At 43.8% G+C, this 12,992-nt stretch overlaps 2 protein-coding genes across 5 annotated transcripts; one reads left to right on the top strand and one right to left on the bottom strand.

Annotated features, from left to right (window-relative positions):
* The first annotated feature begins 260 nt into the window (after positions 1–260).
* LOC111007124 (FAD-dependent oxidoreductase family protein) lies at positions 261–2,975 on the top strand. 4 transcript variants are annotated; one of them, XM_088125762.1, is made up of 10 exons: positions 280–420; positions 503–552; positions 833–897; positions 982–1,090; positions 1,181–1,357; positions 1,470–1,521; positions 1,597–1,743; positions 1,835–1,946; positions 2,034–2,160; positions 2,505–2,975. In XM_088125762.1, the coding sequence occupies exons 5-10, from the start codon at positions 1,206–1,208 to the stop codon at positions 2,962–2,964; spliced, it is 1,050 nt and encodes a 349-aa protein (XP_087981888.1). In that variant the 5' UTR covers positions 280–420; positions 503–552; positions 833–897; positions 982–1,090; positions 1,181–1,205; the 3' UTR covers positions 2,965–2,975. The 4 variants fall into 4 exon arrangements, with proteins under 4 accessions (XP_022135024.1, XP_087981888.1, XP_022135028.1 ...); XM_022279332.2 differs by lacking the exon at positions 833–897 and having other exon boundaries at positions 261–420; positions 495–552; positions 1,216–1,357; XM_022279336.2 differs by lacking the exon at positions 833–897.
* Positions 2,976–3,125: 150 nt separating this feature from the next.
* DRS1 (DROUGHT SENSITIVE 1) lies at positions 3,126–7,253 on the bottom strand. The gene is given in 7 exon segments (XM_022279330.2): positions 3,126–3,628; positions 4,318–4,416; positions 5,066–5,472; positions 6,212–6,380; positions 6,382–6,908; positions 6,910–6,952; positions 7,083–7,253. Coding segments are annotated over 7 exon segments (1,599 nt in total). The 5' UTR covers positions 7,214–7,253; the 3' UTR covers positions 3,126–3,405.
* Between the last annotated feature and the right edge of the window lie 5,739 nt (positions 7,254–12,992).

The following is a 12,992-nucleotide window of genomic DNA, read 5'->3' as shown; positions in this document are numbered from 1 at the left end:
TTCAAATTATTTTTAAAATATATTTGAAGAACATTTTCATTAGAAGGTGTGACATGGTTTGATAACATATTAATGGTGTAGGAAAATCTACAGTAGTATAAAAAATTCATTCATTGTTATCTATAAAAGTAATAAAAATAGAGTCTATTAAATAAATATAATATATTACTTAATGAAGTCTGAATGTAATAGGTAGTACAATAATATTGATAAAAAATAGGGGCTAATTACCGTTAAATTAGGTTGATATCGACGGTGAAAATGACGAAGAATAAAGATAGACCTCCTAGGCTGGGCAGCAACCTGAAGAAGGAGAAGTGGAACACACATAATGGTGTGTTTTTGTGAAGGTTCTACTCTTCAGTCTGCCGCAGCCGCTCCGTCGTTAGCACTTTCTTCTCTTCCTCGGCGTTCTCTGAGGTTCTCTCAACATTTTCTGTGTTTCCTTTTACTCGATTGACGCACTTTTCTCAGTTTGTATCTCAAATTGTTAGATACGCAGTGCTTGGAGCTGGTTTTGCTGGCCTTTCAGTTACTTGGAATTTGCTTAAGGTACGCCTTCTGTTTCTCTGCCTCCCTTCTTCTTCTTCATACTTTTTTGGCTTTTGGAGTGTTGTTAGAATTTGTTCTTCTCTCTGGAATTCTACATTTTTGTGTGTGGTTGATGAACGTCTCTCTTTACGATTCACGATTGCACGCAAATATTTACATTTAATTCGGTTATCGGTGCAAATTGTAGGGAAAATGGCCCTAATGAATATATCTCTTTGATTCTGTGTCCCAGGGCTAATGTGACTGTTCTTTAGGATTTTTATTTTTTATTTTTAAGGAGAAACGGGGGAAGATATAACCAGGTTGGGTTACACAAGCATTTATATTCTCCGGATTAAGGAGGAGGTTGTAATTACAAAAGAATTTCATCAGGTTAGAATACTATTAAGAATGTCTTCTTAATACTTAATGTCGAAATGATTAGTGCAGCTGTGTCCTAAGGATGTTCCTCTACGCATCGACATATATGACGAGGTTGGCATCGGTGGAGGGGCATCTGGAGTTGCTGGAGGGCTTCTTCATCCTTATTCTCCTAAAGGTTCTAACAATTTAAGCTCCGTTTGATAACTATTTTGTTTTTAGTTTTCTGTTCCTGAAAATTGTGTTCGTTTGCTCACAATTTCTTCAGATGCGGATAACGCTAACCCCTCGAAATGATGACAGTTAAACTTCTCTGGAAAGGTGCTGAGTGTTGGGCAGACTGCTTGAGGCTTTTGAGCGTTGCAGAGTCTACACTTCACTCCAAAGAGTTGGATTCTGAGATGGATGGGTGTCAGAATATGCACGAATTCGTTGTTCTAAGACGGTCTCTGGCTGTTACTGTTTTTTTTTTGGTCTTTTTGCCTGGTTATTCCCTTCAAGGTCTGTTTAATTCTCATTCTTCTGATATGGTTATGGTGCATTTTCTTTACTTTTAGGGGCATTTTGAGGCCTGCAATAAGCTTGAAGAATTTGACAGTGTTAAAAGAAGTAATTATATCCTTACTTCTATATATTGAATCGTTACTCGTAACAGATGGTGATAGTGTTTATTTATGTAACTAGAATGCTCAAAATGGGCTTGATAGCTGCAGAATAGAAACCATTGATGAAGATGATGCCAGAAATCTTGTTCCTCAGCTTCATGTTCCTCTAAATACAGCTTTTTATATGCCTCAAGCTGTTAATATCAATTCTCGACGTTATCTTGAGGTCTCAACTTCTCAAATACTAATTTTTCTTTCTTCCATTTCTTATGTGTTACAAAAGGTCTCTCATCTTCTTTTTCCAATCTTATGGATAGGCGCTATTTACAGCATGTGAAAATCTGACCAAGGAATCATCCACCTCAGGTCATGGTCCAAAGGAGCTGTATTTGCAGAAGGATTCTATTAACAAACTGCGTGAACTAGGAGGTAAGTGAAAGTTCTCAAACCAAATTTTCGACGTTACCATGGAGTTGAACTGGTTCTTATATGTAAAACTCTCTGGAAAGCTTGCAGGTGCATACGACGCTGTGATTGTTTGTCTAGGTGCCAAAATGGTCATGCTTCCTGAACTTTCTGGAAAACTTCCATTGAGAACTTGCAGAGGTGTAGTTGCTCATATGCAGCTACCCGATGATATCAGGTATCGGTTTCTTGTGCCAACAATGTGCTATCCCCTCCACAAAATTCATAATCTGAGGCATCAGAGTTACAGAAGCATTAAAATCTATGGAATTGATCCTATCTTCATGCAACTGCAAAACTTTGTCACAGGAACAAGAGCCAAATATGATCTTTCATTTTATCTCAATGAACGCTCAGTTTCTCACTAAGAAACATAAAAAGATAAATTTTGACGTTCTAGGTCTGCTCCTAGACTGTCCTGGAATAATTATAGAGTAAAAACCCTGTCATGAACAATTATACCAGGAACACCATGATAATTTATCCTATTTGTCTGATATCTGGTATAATATTGTATTTCAGCAATACATATCCAGAGCTTGGGCCTTCTATACTGTCAGATGCATGGCTAGCCATACAGGGTCCTCGGAGTTTATACATGGGTTCAACATGGGAGTGGCAATCAACAAATTCATCACCTGAAGTTTCAGAAGATGAAGGCTTGAGAACGCTCGCAGAACTTTTACCAAAGGTGGCAGCCATTTATCCCTCCATAAAGGAGTGGAGTTTCACAGGAGCAAGGGCTGGTCTAAGAGCAATGCCACCACTTACTCCTCCTGGATCTCTTCCTCTTATGGGTTGTATAGACGAGATTGTAAGACATAACAGCTCCTGCAAGTATTGGTTATTGGGAGGGCTTGGTTCAAGGGGATTGTTGTACCATGGTTGGCTTGGAAAGTTAACAGCGCAGGCTGTGCTTTCATGTAATGAAAAACTAATTCCATCTGAATTAACCTCTTGGAAGAAAATGATGAATAGTTAATTCATTCTCTATCTTCCTCTCTCCCACTCTCACATCTCACCAGACGCTAAAATAACAGATCAATTGTTCCATGGTGGTTCATAAATCCTCTTAAATGTTAAGAGAGTTTTTCCACTACTAGCTTCTTCCTAGTTAATAAATTAAAATGGGAACAAGCTCTCTAACAAATCATGTCAGTTGTCGACACTGCCAAAAAACTGCTTAAAACTCACCCGTCAAAGTTCAATCACTAATGAACAAAGGCTACAGGATAGGTGATAATGACGGTACCAGAGTACACAAAACCCATTCCCAGACTATCCCCATGAAATCCGATTCCGAGATGAGATAAAGCATCTCTTCTACCCCGGAAAGTATTTTTCGGTTGTTAGCACTAAATAAAGATGGATGGAGTTCATCGTACAAAATTTGTCATCCCAAGAACTCTATTGCACAAGCAAATTAAACATCTTGACTCATTGTCCACATATATACCTGGCCCCCACTCGTGGCTCCTGCTAACATTCCAACATAATAAGGGTGTGCATCGAACCTGCATGGTATTGCAGACATGAGGGGGCTCTGTAGAGCGAAGATTCTCCTCCGTTGTGCGGGTGCAAAAACATCTACTGCTCTCTTCATATTTCCTATGAAAATGTGCGAGTCATCCCAACCCCATATTGCTCTGCTTCCAAATATATAGATGCCGTTAATCATCTAACAGGGGCAAAAAATAAAACCTACTTATCACGATAAATGTGATACTAAAATCAACTGCTACTGCATTGGAGCATAAACATTCAAATTATCGTTAAAAAAACAAGATCATTTATTTTCAATGCCCAGAACTACACTTGATAACCAGCAAAAAAGAAGGAAAATCACTCATTGTAGGGTCAATTAACCTTTCCCAAAAAAAAAAAAAAACAAAACAAAACAACACAAGATGTATAACGTAACTAGGGTGCAGCATGGCATGTGGAAGTCCAATTGCAGAAATTATGCAGTGCATCATTATTCATTTAGGTTCGAGCACATTAATATATTGACTACAACATAAGCAACTAGGTCTTTTAAAAAATTGAAGTGTATCATCATTCATATTTTAGGACATAAGCTTCAAACATCTGCATATAGAAAATAGTATAGACAATATAAGGAATAAGCTACTCAATGAGAAAATAAATTAGCAGTGTGTCATTCATTTTATAGGAAACAAGATTCAAATATTGATAGATATCAATGTCATGAGAAAATGAGCCATTCATATTAAAATTTAAAATTCTCAATGGGGAAATCTGGATGAATCGCACCAAGTAAATTTCAGATCAGAATGAAAAGGGGAAAAGGTTTAAGGGAAGTAATAACACTTGCCTGAACGAAGAAAGCCATCTGCCAGTCTGATTATCATGGGGCATCATTATGGTATCCTCAAAATTAACTCCGCCAGATATACCAACATTGTCGTCAAAACTACATATAGTGAAACCTATTAATCCCACAACATTAAATCATATGATGCTATTAATCCATGCAACCTCACCAACTACAAACACCCAATTTCAGTACTGAAAAAAAGTCATGTAAAATTTCACACTTGTGAGAGCTATGTAAAACAACTTCTTGTTGTTCTGATGTCACGCAACAATAAAAGAGCCATAGTTTGAAATGAATGCATTAACTGTAATTTCAAAATAATTAGGATCTAGAACATTAGAAATTCTACAGCCCAGAAGACAACAGTTTGATGAGCAAACAAAAAATATGGACAGTCATGCATATTGATGAGTTTTATTCCTGTCGGATGCTTCACAACCCAACAGCCAATCTCCATACATAAGAACCCACTGCCAAAGTGTAATTAACCAGAAAGTAGAATGTGCAACTACGACTGTTAGAACTCTACATTCCACCCCCAATGCAACTTATTTCTCGAACCAACATCAGTACTCTAGTTAGATCATCAAAGCACAGAAAAAAATAATAACTGTGAGAATAAGTATACTTAAGAACTGAATAAACCAAAGCTACAAGATATCTTACTTATTCTCTCTTTACCCTTTTTGCTGATTCTGTAACTACAGTTTCCCTATCACTAAATTCCAAAAGATGATCAATTTACCTAGTAGTTGCAAGGAAGCGTCCAGAGGGTGAGAAGTAAGCAGAATGAATCGCCCTTTTATGGCGGACCATCGTCAAGGTTTTGGGCTTTTCAGCATTAATACTTCTCAAATCCCAGATGCAGGCAGTTCCGTCACTAGAACTAGTAGCCATGATGTTGCAATTTTCTGCATTAAAATCTATGGAATTGATCCTATCTTCATGCAACAACCATTGCATTGGGCAATTCCCAGTCCTTTTATCCCATATATTCAACCCTCCACGACCCTCAGCAAAGTATAAGCAGTTTACATCATTTGATTGTTGAGAGAGGGAATATACAGTATATTCACTGCGATACAGAATATCAAACATCTCCCTCTCTGCATCCATCAATCGTATAAATCCATCATAGCAACTGGTATAAACCTGAAGTCACGATAAAAGAAACATAATTAACTAAACATAGCCAAAACTTATTGTAGGCAATAAGCACAAAATCAGGAAAAGTAGTCATGCAAAGTTCAAGATTGAGCTCCTAAACCGTGAAAAATATGTTAACTATAAAGAAAATGACTTGAATGGAGGTAAACTTCCTTTCAAAATCATCGACTTCAATCATCCAAACAGATCCCCCAACAATTTCTCTTTAATTGCATATTGCATTATTCATCATTCATGCATTCTTCAACAAGGAAATACGAAAACAACTATCTAATAAGAAATGCCATTAAATACACACGGCAAGAAAACAAATCTGCAGATGCTCGAGAAGCAATTCTACAATTAACTGGAACTAATATTGATACATGAAGAAAAATCCTTCTATAGCTAAGTGAACCTTTTCCATCACGAGAATAACCTACCAAGACATATAAGCTTGCTTTAGAAGTTGAACTCGAGCGAACAAGCAAAATAATTGGCATGAAAAAAAATTTTATGGATAACTTATTGAGAATCAAACTGTCTTTTCTCACGTAGTATGATTTTTTTTTTTTTTAAATGAAACATATAGCATCACTTGTCGTACACGAGAACCTACAGGTCCTTTGCTACACAGATCATTTAAAAAATAATAATAATAATAGAAAGTATTTCAAAAGATCAAATGAAAAATTAATAAACTTAATTTTTTAAATCTTCCTAGAATCTCCCAACTGAACAGTACCTTCGACAATGCATGTCGTTGAATTGAAATCCCAGAAATGGGACCTGAATGCGGGTGATATAAATAGATTCCATTTCCTTCCTCTTTTTCATGACCAGCATTCCAAAATCCAACTTCCCCAAACTTGTTACCAACAACAATCATTCTAGACTGAGGACAAGGGAAAAACCACTGCCGTTATTCTCCCCGGCACAACCCGAGCTATGTTCTTGGAGTTCAGAGACATCGACTCTAAGCGACTTACATCATTCTTATTTTCCATTTTAATCGAACCCATCACGTGCCCTTTAATCCCACTAGTAAGTTCATCGATCTCTGTCTTAACTAAACTCGGAGAATTATCAATAGCCTCCATCTTCAAATAATTTCCATCTTCCTTGCCTTCAGTCTTTATCGCATTAGAAGAATCCACATAGCCCTGGTCAACTTCAACCAATTCCTCTTTCTTCGACCTACGCAACTGAGATTTACTCGAAATACTCAGAATCAATTCAATCAGAGACCGATGAGACTCCCTCTCACTACAAGCTTCAACCATTTCACGAGGGCCTACGTCACGAGGCGAAGGCCTCGACCGGGTAACAGACTTCCGGATCTTAGTAGCCGGTTCAGTAAGATCATGTTCAACATTTTTGGCATCGGGAGGAATTCCTCTAGCGCGCAAAGACCGCCGTAAGACTACGGGAGCCTCGTTTTTTTGGCTTGCTCTTTGGATAAACTTTTTCCGATTTGGTTTCAACTCTGGAAAGTGGAATAACAAAAAGATGACAAACAAAACGAAACGAAACGAAACGAAACGAAGTAAAAACCTAAAAACAGTACGAACGCTCCTCACTCTGAAACAATGAGACATGCAGAGAGAGAGAGAGACCTTGGACGCTTGGAGGCGGCGGAGAGTTCAGAGGCCTTGGATTGGAGCTTGAGGGCGGCCATCATTTCATCGTTCCGGCGAATGTTGTCGAGCCTCTTACGCTCGTAGTCAGTTAGAGCCTGAGACGCCATGGGAAGAGCGGAAGGGTAGGGCAGAATTTGGGGATTTCGTTGGAATCCAATCTTATATACAGTTGGCGTTGGCGGGAAATCACGAGGGCGGGAGTTGAGTCGATGGGATACGTTGCCTATTCAGTCATAGTTAAAAAATTAAAATTAAAATACTTTTGTTAAATAATAATTTTGTTTTTTAAATAGGTTACATTAGACAAGACAACTAGTTGTGATTATAGGAATTCACGGCATTACTCACATGACATCGATTTTGGGAAATAAACAGATAATAATAATAAAGAAAAAAAAATCGAACTAAAACTAAGCTTATTATCTTAGGTTGGAACAAGTGATAGGATCCATTTTTTACTTCCCTATGTCCCTCCTATGTGGCTACATGGGGCAGAAAAAGGAAAGAGAGGGATGTGGTCTTTCTCGCTTTTAACATAGCGGGGCCCACACGATGGGCTATTAGTTCAATGGTAGAACGCACCTTGATAATTGCATCATTGTGTTCGGATTTTGAGGGCTCTCAACTACATGGATTGTTCAATTTGCTCGGCATCAACTTCTTGGATTTTGGACAAATAAGAGCAAGCCTTGGAACTCACGCACTTTTGAAAAGTGGGACAAGCTGCCTATAGTTAGAAGTCTCTTTTCTTTCTACCTAACTCCCGAGTCAAATATCTGTTAAACACAATGTTTATGCAAGGATATGCACAACAGTGTATTTCAGATTGCAGCTTGAACTCGGCCTCCGGACCGATCTGAATACTTGGGCGGACCTGCACAAAAAGGTGAGCACTCCGACGATCAAGTCAGTATAGGTCGGATTCCCAGTTTAGTTCGAGGTCAGAAATCATCGTACCTGATCGTGGAGTGAGGTCCTCTACTTATGGGTGGTAGTCCCGCTAATCTCGCGACGGTTACACCCGGTAATCTCGGGACCGTCGGTTACACCCGGTAATCTCGGGACCGACGGTTGCACCCGATAATCACGCCGCTGACAGTAGCTCACATCGGCCCCTACCGAGCTTCCCGGTAGGTCGGACCTCGGCCAGGTTCACCTCGGCCCTCATACTTAGCATCTGTCAACGCTAGTGGTGGTGATCTCGGCGGTCCGAGCTGGGCATGACTCATAAGTCATCTTGGAGCACCAATAGGGATCCTCCACGTGTCCAGGGTATTCTCTTCCCCAAACATTGGCCCCCTCTCTGTCTGGTCCGATCTCGACCTGGCAGAGAAGTTCATTCGACTTGCTCTGGACGCGTGGCGACTTCCTATTCGTGGGAAAATATAACCGTTGCGGTGGATTTATCATCGGAATATTCAAATATTACGACGCTTCGAATCTTCGGGAGGATCCTAGCCGCTCGTTGATTACACGTGTACAGTGGGGAAATTTTTCCGACGAGCTATAAATACCCCCAATCCTTCAGGTCATACCTTACGTTTCCTGAATTCTTGGAGTTCGATCTGAAGGCAGCTCGAACCCTTGGTAGGTCGGTCTCTTCCCTCACTTTCTCTTTCGAACGTAGTTGCCATGTCGTCCTCTTTTAGCAGCGACTTAGGGTCCGATGAGGATTTAGCTCGTAGGTTAGAGTCCGAGCTCGAGGAGATAGAAAACTTTAGGTTCTCCGATGACGGGGAGGATAGTGATGCCTCCACCTCGGGTCAGGGTTTGGAATACCCTTCTAGGATACCTGAGCACTACCCCGGATCCCTTCGTAGGGGGTTCGCTATCCCTGAGAACATCCTCCTTAGGATTTCGGAGGAGGGGGAGAGAGCTGACAATCCTCCAGAGGGATGGGTCACTCTCTACTTCAAAATGTTTGAGTACGGCCTCAGGCTTCCCCTTCACCCTTTTGTCCAAGAATTTCTCTTCTGAACTGGGTTGGCTCCGGCTCAAGTGGCCCCCAATGGGTGGGGTGTCATTTTCGCTTTGGCCATCCTTTTTTGGCTACGAGCTCGGGATAGTGAAGAGGCCGAGCTGTTGGACGTAGACCAGCTCCTCGCGTGCTTCGAAGCGAAAAGGATAGCTAAGAAGCCTGGTCGATTCTATATGTGCGCAAGGAAAGGCGCAGGCGGTATAGTTAAGGGGCCGACCTCCATCAAGGGATGGGTGAGGAAGTGGTTCTACGCTTCTGGGGAATGGCTTGCAAAGAACGAGTCAGGTCGTTCCTTCTTTGACGTTCCCACTAGGTTTGGGAACCTAGGTACGGAGTAGTTCTTACTTTTTGTGCTTTTCTTTCCTGTCATTCAGGTCTAACTCGGACTTTGTCTTTGTGCAGTCCGACCAGTCTCCGAGCTTACGCAAGCCTCCTTCGACACGTTGAAATATTACAAGGAGCATTTTCCGAGGGGTAGAAAGGTCGGAACCTTGGTGACCGACAAGCTGCTGCTCGAGTCCGGGCTGCTAGATTACAACCATGCAGTTCGTCCCATTGAATCCTCAAGGCCGAACTCCGAACTTGGTATGCCGAGCTTGCTCCCCCCCTTTTTCCTCTAACTTTGTGTTGACTCCTGTTTTTGTTTTGCAGCCATGGTTTGCGGATTTGCAAGCAACGTGAAGCGCAAGTCCAAGGGCCAAGCCCATGCTCTTGAGGCCGCCCAGAGTTCGAAACCTGCCACTCCTGCTGTGGTAGGGCCAGCCTCGGAAGATCCAGCCCTAGTGATCGAGCTGGAGTCTTTTGGGGGTCCTTCGAGGGAGAAGCGCCCCAGGGATCAGACCGAGGCGGTGGACGTCTCGCCCTTGGGCGAGGAGGTGAGGGAGGAAGTCCCTCTGAAGATGAGTGGATAATGGGTCTCCCAAAGATAGCGTTATAGGCCGATCTACCGTCAATCACCACGAACTCGGCCATTTGGGTGACCCGAGTTTGGTCCTGCCCAAGCGTGACCGGCAAGTCGATGCAACCCTCTTGGATGACCGATTCTCCAGAGAACCCAACCAGCGGTGTCGGGCTTTTCTTCAATTGCGACCTCGTCCATCCCAAGGTGAGGTAGGTCGGTAAGGACAGGATGTTAGCAGATGCACCTCCGTCTACCAGCACCCTCCTGACCACCACATGATCAATCAAGGGAGCGATCACAAGTGCATCATTGTGGGGCAGGTGGACCTCCTCCAAGTCTGCACCGTCGAAGGTGATTGAGCAGGTCGGCCTCTGCTCCCTGATGATGCACACCTCTTGCCTGGCTGCACGAGCTAACTCCTTTCTTTTATGTCCGGACTGACCCCCGCTTGGCCCTCCGAAAATGGTATTGATGACCGCAGGTCGGTCAATGCGCCGGGGCGGCGTCCTCGAACGCTTCCGCTCTTCCTTTTTCTCTGCCGAGCTGGTCCTGGGCTTTCCCACAAATTTCTTGAAGTAGCCATCTTGAATTAGATCCTCAATTTTGCGCTTCAACTCCCAGCAGTCCGACGTGTTATGGCCGTGCTCCCGATGGAAGCGGCAATACTTGTCTTTGCTGCGCCTCTCCGGGGCTCCCTGAAGCTTCTCAGGACGCTTGAGTAGTTTTTCCATTCCAGACTCCTCGATGTTCGTTAGGATCTCCGAAATTGGAATCGTGGTCGGGGTGAAGCGTTCGTAAGGTCGGCTCTTGGTAGGTCCGTTCTCCGCCCTTCGATACTCAGCTCGGCCGCTGGAAAAGGATCCCTTGTCCTTGGACTTGGGATCTACCTTTTCTATATCTTTTCCACTTCTGCCCCGGCCGATCTTTCGTTCTGGTCGGCCGGTTTTGGTTCGGAGGAGCTCCTGTCCATCAATGACTTTCTTCGCCTTCTGAAGCACCTCGGCGAAGGTGGTCGGGGCCTCCTCTCCAAGTTTCACCGTGAGGGCTTCGTCGGCTAGACCGGTGAGAAAATAGCACATGGCCGAGTCATCGGAGTAGTGTGCGACCTTCAATTGTTCCTCCTGGAATCTGGTGACATATTCTCGCAGCGTCTCACCCTCCTTCTGTCTAATGGTGGCGAGATGGGTCGTTGTCTTTTTGTCATAATGCCGAGAAGAGAACTGGGCGAGGAACTCCCTTCTCAGCTGAGAGTAGGTCGAGATCGACCTGGCTGGCAGTCTCCGATACCACAATCGCGCGCTGCCAGTAAGCGCGATCTGAAAGGCGCGGCATTTGATTGCGTCTGATGCCGCTTGGAAATCCATGAGGCCTTCAAAGGCCTCAACATAATCCTTGGGGTCCTTCGACCCATCATAAGATTTCACGGTAGGAGCTTTGAACTTCAGAGGGATCGGTGCTTCCAAAACGTCCGAGGTGAAGGGCGATTCTCCCAAGTCGCCATCGTTCAGTGGACCTTCTTTCTGCTCACATTTGGCCTTTAAGGCCTCCACCTGAGCATCGAGCTGGCCTCTCAGCTGGTCGAACTCCTCCCTTGTAATCACTCCTGCAGGAGTTACTGGGTTGCGAGAGGATTCAGCCTGCTGGTTGGAGCTCCTGTGTGAGCGGGATGGTGACTGTCCTTTTCGGAGAGATGAGCCTCTCTTTCTGTTGAGGTGTTCACGGAGGTCTCCTCTCTGGCGAGTGTGTCCCTCGCTCTCGTTGTCTTCGGGATGTTCCTCCTCGACTGGGCCGAGGTGGGAACCCCTTTGCTCGCGTATGCCAACGCGCGTCACTCGGTTCTCAGATCGGGACCCTGCGCTTGCAGCTAATATCATTTCGTTATACATTTCCTCCATAGACCGCATTTTCGTGCGCATTGCCTCCATTTCTCTCTGGAGTGCGTCCAAGTTCTCACTTGTCGGGGCCGAGGCTGGACCCCGGGCGCCCTTCTTAGAGGTTCCACCTCGGCCACGGGTGGCCTTGGATGTCCTTGGGGGTGCGCAGGTGGTAGAACAGGCGCGGTGATTCGTGCCGACCTGCGGAGGGGTTCTGTTGCTAGGCCGTCGTGACCTTGCCCCTCTACCACGGCTGCTCCGACCTCCCTCTGGTGGGCATTGCTGGCAGCTAGGGTCCTTCGATCTGCCGTATTGGTCGAGTTTGCGGGTTGAACCATTTTCGCTTGCGTGTTGGTTTAAAAGAATTGGGATGACTTAGATTGTCGTTTCCCACAGACGGCGCCAAATGTTTATGCAAGGATATGCACAACAATGTATTTCAGATTGCAGCTCGAACTCGGCCTCCGGACCGATCTGAATACTTGGGCGGACCTGCACAAAAAGGTGAGCACTTCGACGATCAAGTCAGTATAGGTCGGATTCCCAGTTTAGTTCGAGGTCAGAAATCATCGTACCTGATCGTGGAGTGAGGTCCTCTACTTATGAGTGGTAGTCCCGCTAATCTCGCGACGGTTACACCTGGTAATCTATGGACCGTCGGTTACACCCGGTAATCTCGGGACCGACGGTTGCACCCGATAATCACGCCGCTGACAGTAGCTCAGATCGGCCCCTACCGAGCTTCCCGGTAGGTCGGACCTCGGCCAGGTTCACCTCGGCCCTCATACTTAGCATCTGTCAACGCTAGTGGTGGTGATCTCGGCGGTCCGAGCTGGGCATGACTCATGAGTCATCTTGGAGCACCAATAGGGATCCTCCACGTGTCCAGGGTATTCTCTTCCCCAGACACACAAAATTGATGTTTGAGACTTATTAGGATAGTTGATCAACTAGACTGGTAAATTAATCTTTTCAATATTACATCCAAATTTGGCTGTTAAAACTTTAAACAACTTTTAATAGATTTCATAATGTTTGGATAGATGTGTTCACATCCATACTTCAAAATACATAAAATTTTATATCTCTGAAGTTTTTATTTTTTCCTTTGAACTAAAGTTACTCAACTTTAA

The sequence above is a fragment of the Momordica charantia genome (assembly GCF_013281855.1).
Source record: "Momordica charantia cultivar OHB3-1 chromosome 6 unlocalized genomic scaffold, Mcharantia_2.0 BLBB01000006.1, whole genome shotgun sequence".
Classification (NCBI taxonomy): domain Eukaryota; kingdom Viridiplantae; phylum Streptophyta; class Magnoliopsida; order Cucurbitales; family Cucurbitaceae; genus Momordica; species Momordica charantia.
The sequence above is the reverse complement of the archived record's forward strand: the minus strand, read 5'-3'. Positions and strand labels throughout refer to the sequence as shown.

Excerpts from the sequence above, each read along its gene's own strand:
- LOC111007124 (XM_022279332.2), top strand. The coding sequence starts at position 332 with ATGGTGTGTTTTTGTGAAGGTTCTACTCTTCAGTCTGCCGCAGCCGCT. Across the intron at positions 1,358-1,469 it reads GAATTCGTTGTTCTAAGACG|GGGCATTTTGAGGCCTGCAA; the intron begins GTCTCTGGCTGT and ends CTTTACTTTTAG. Across the intron at positions 2,161-2,504 it reads CAGCTACCCGATGATATCAG|CAATACATATCCAGAGCTTG; the intron begins GTATCGGTTTCT and ends ATTGTATTTCAG.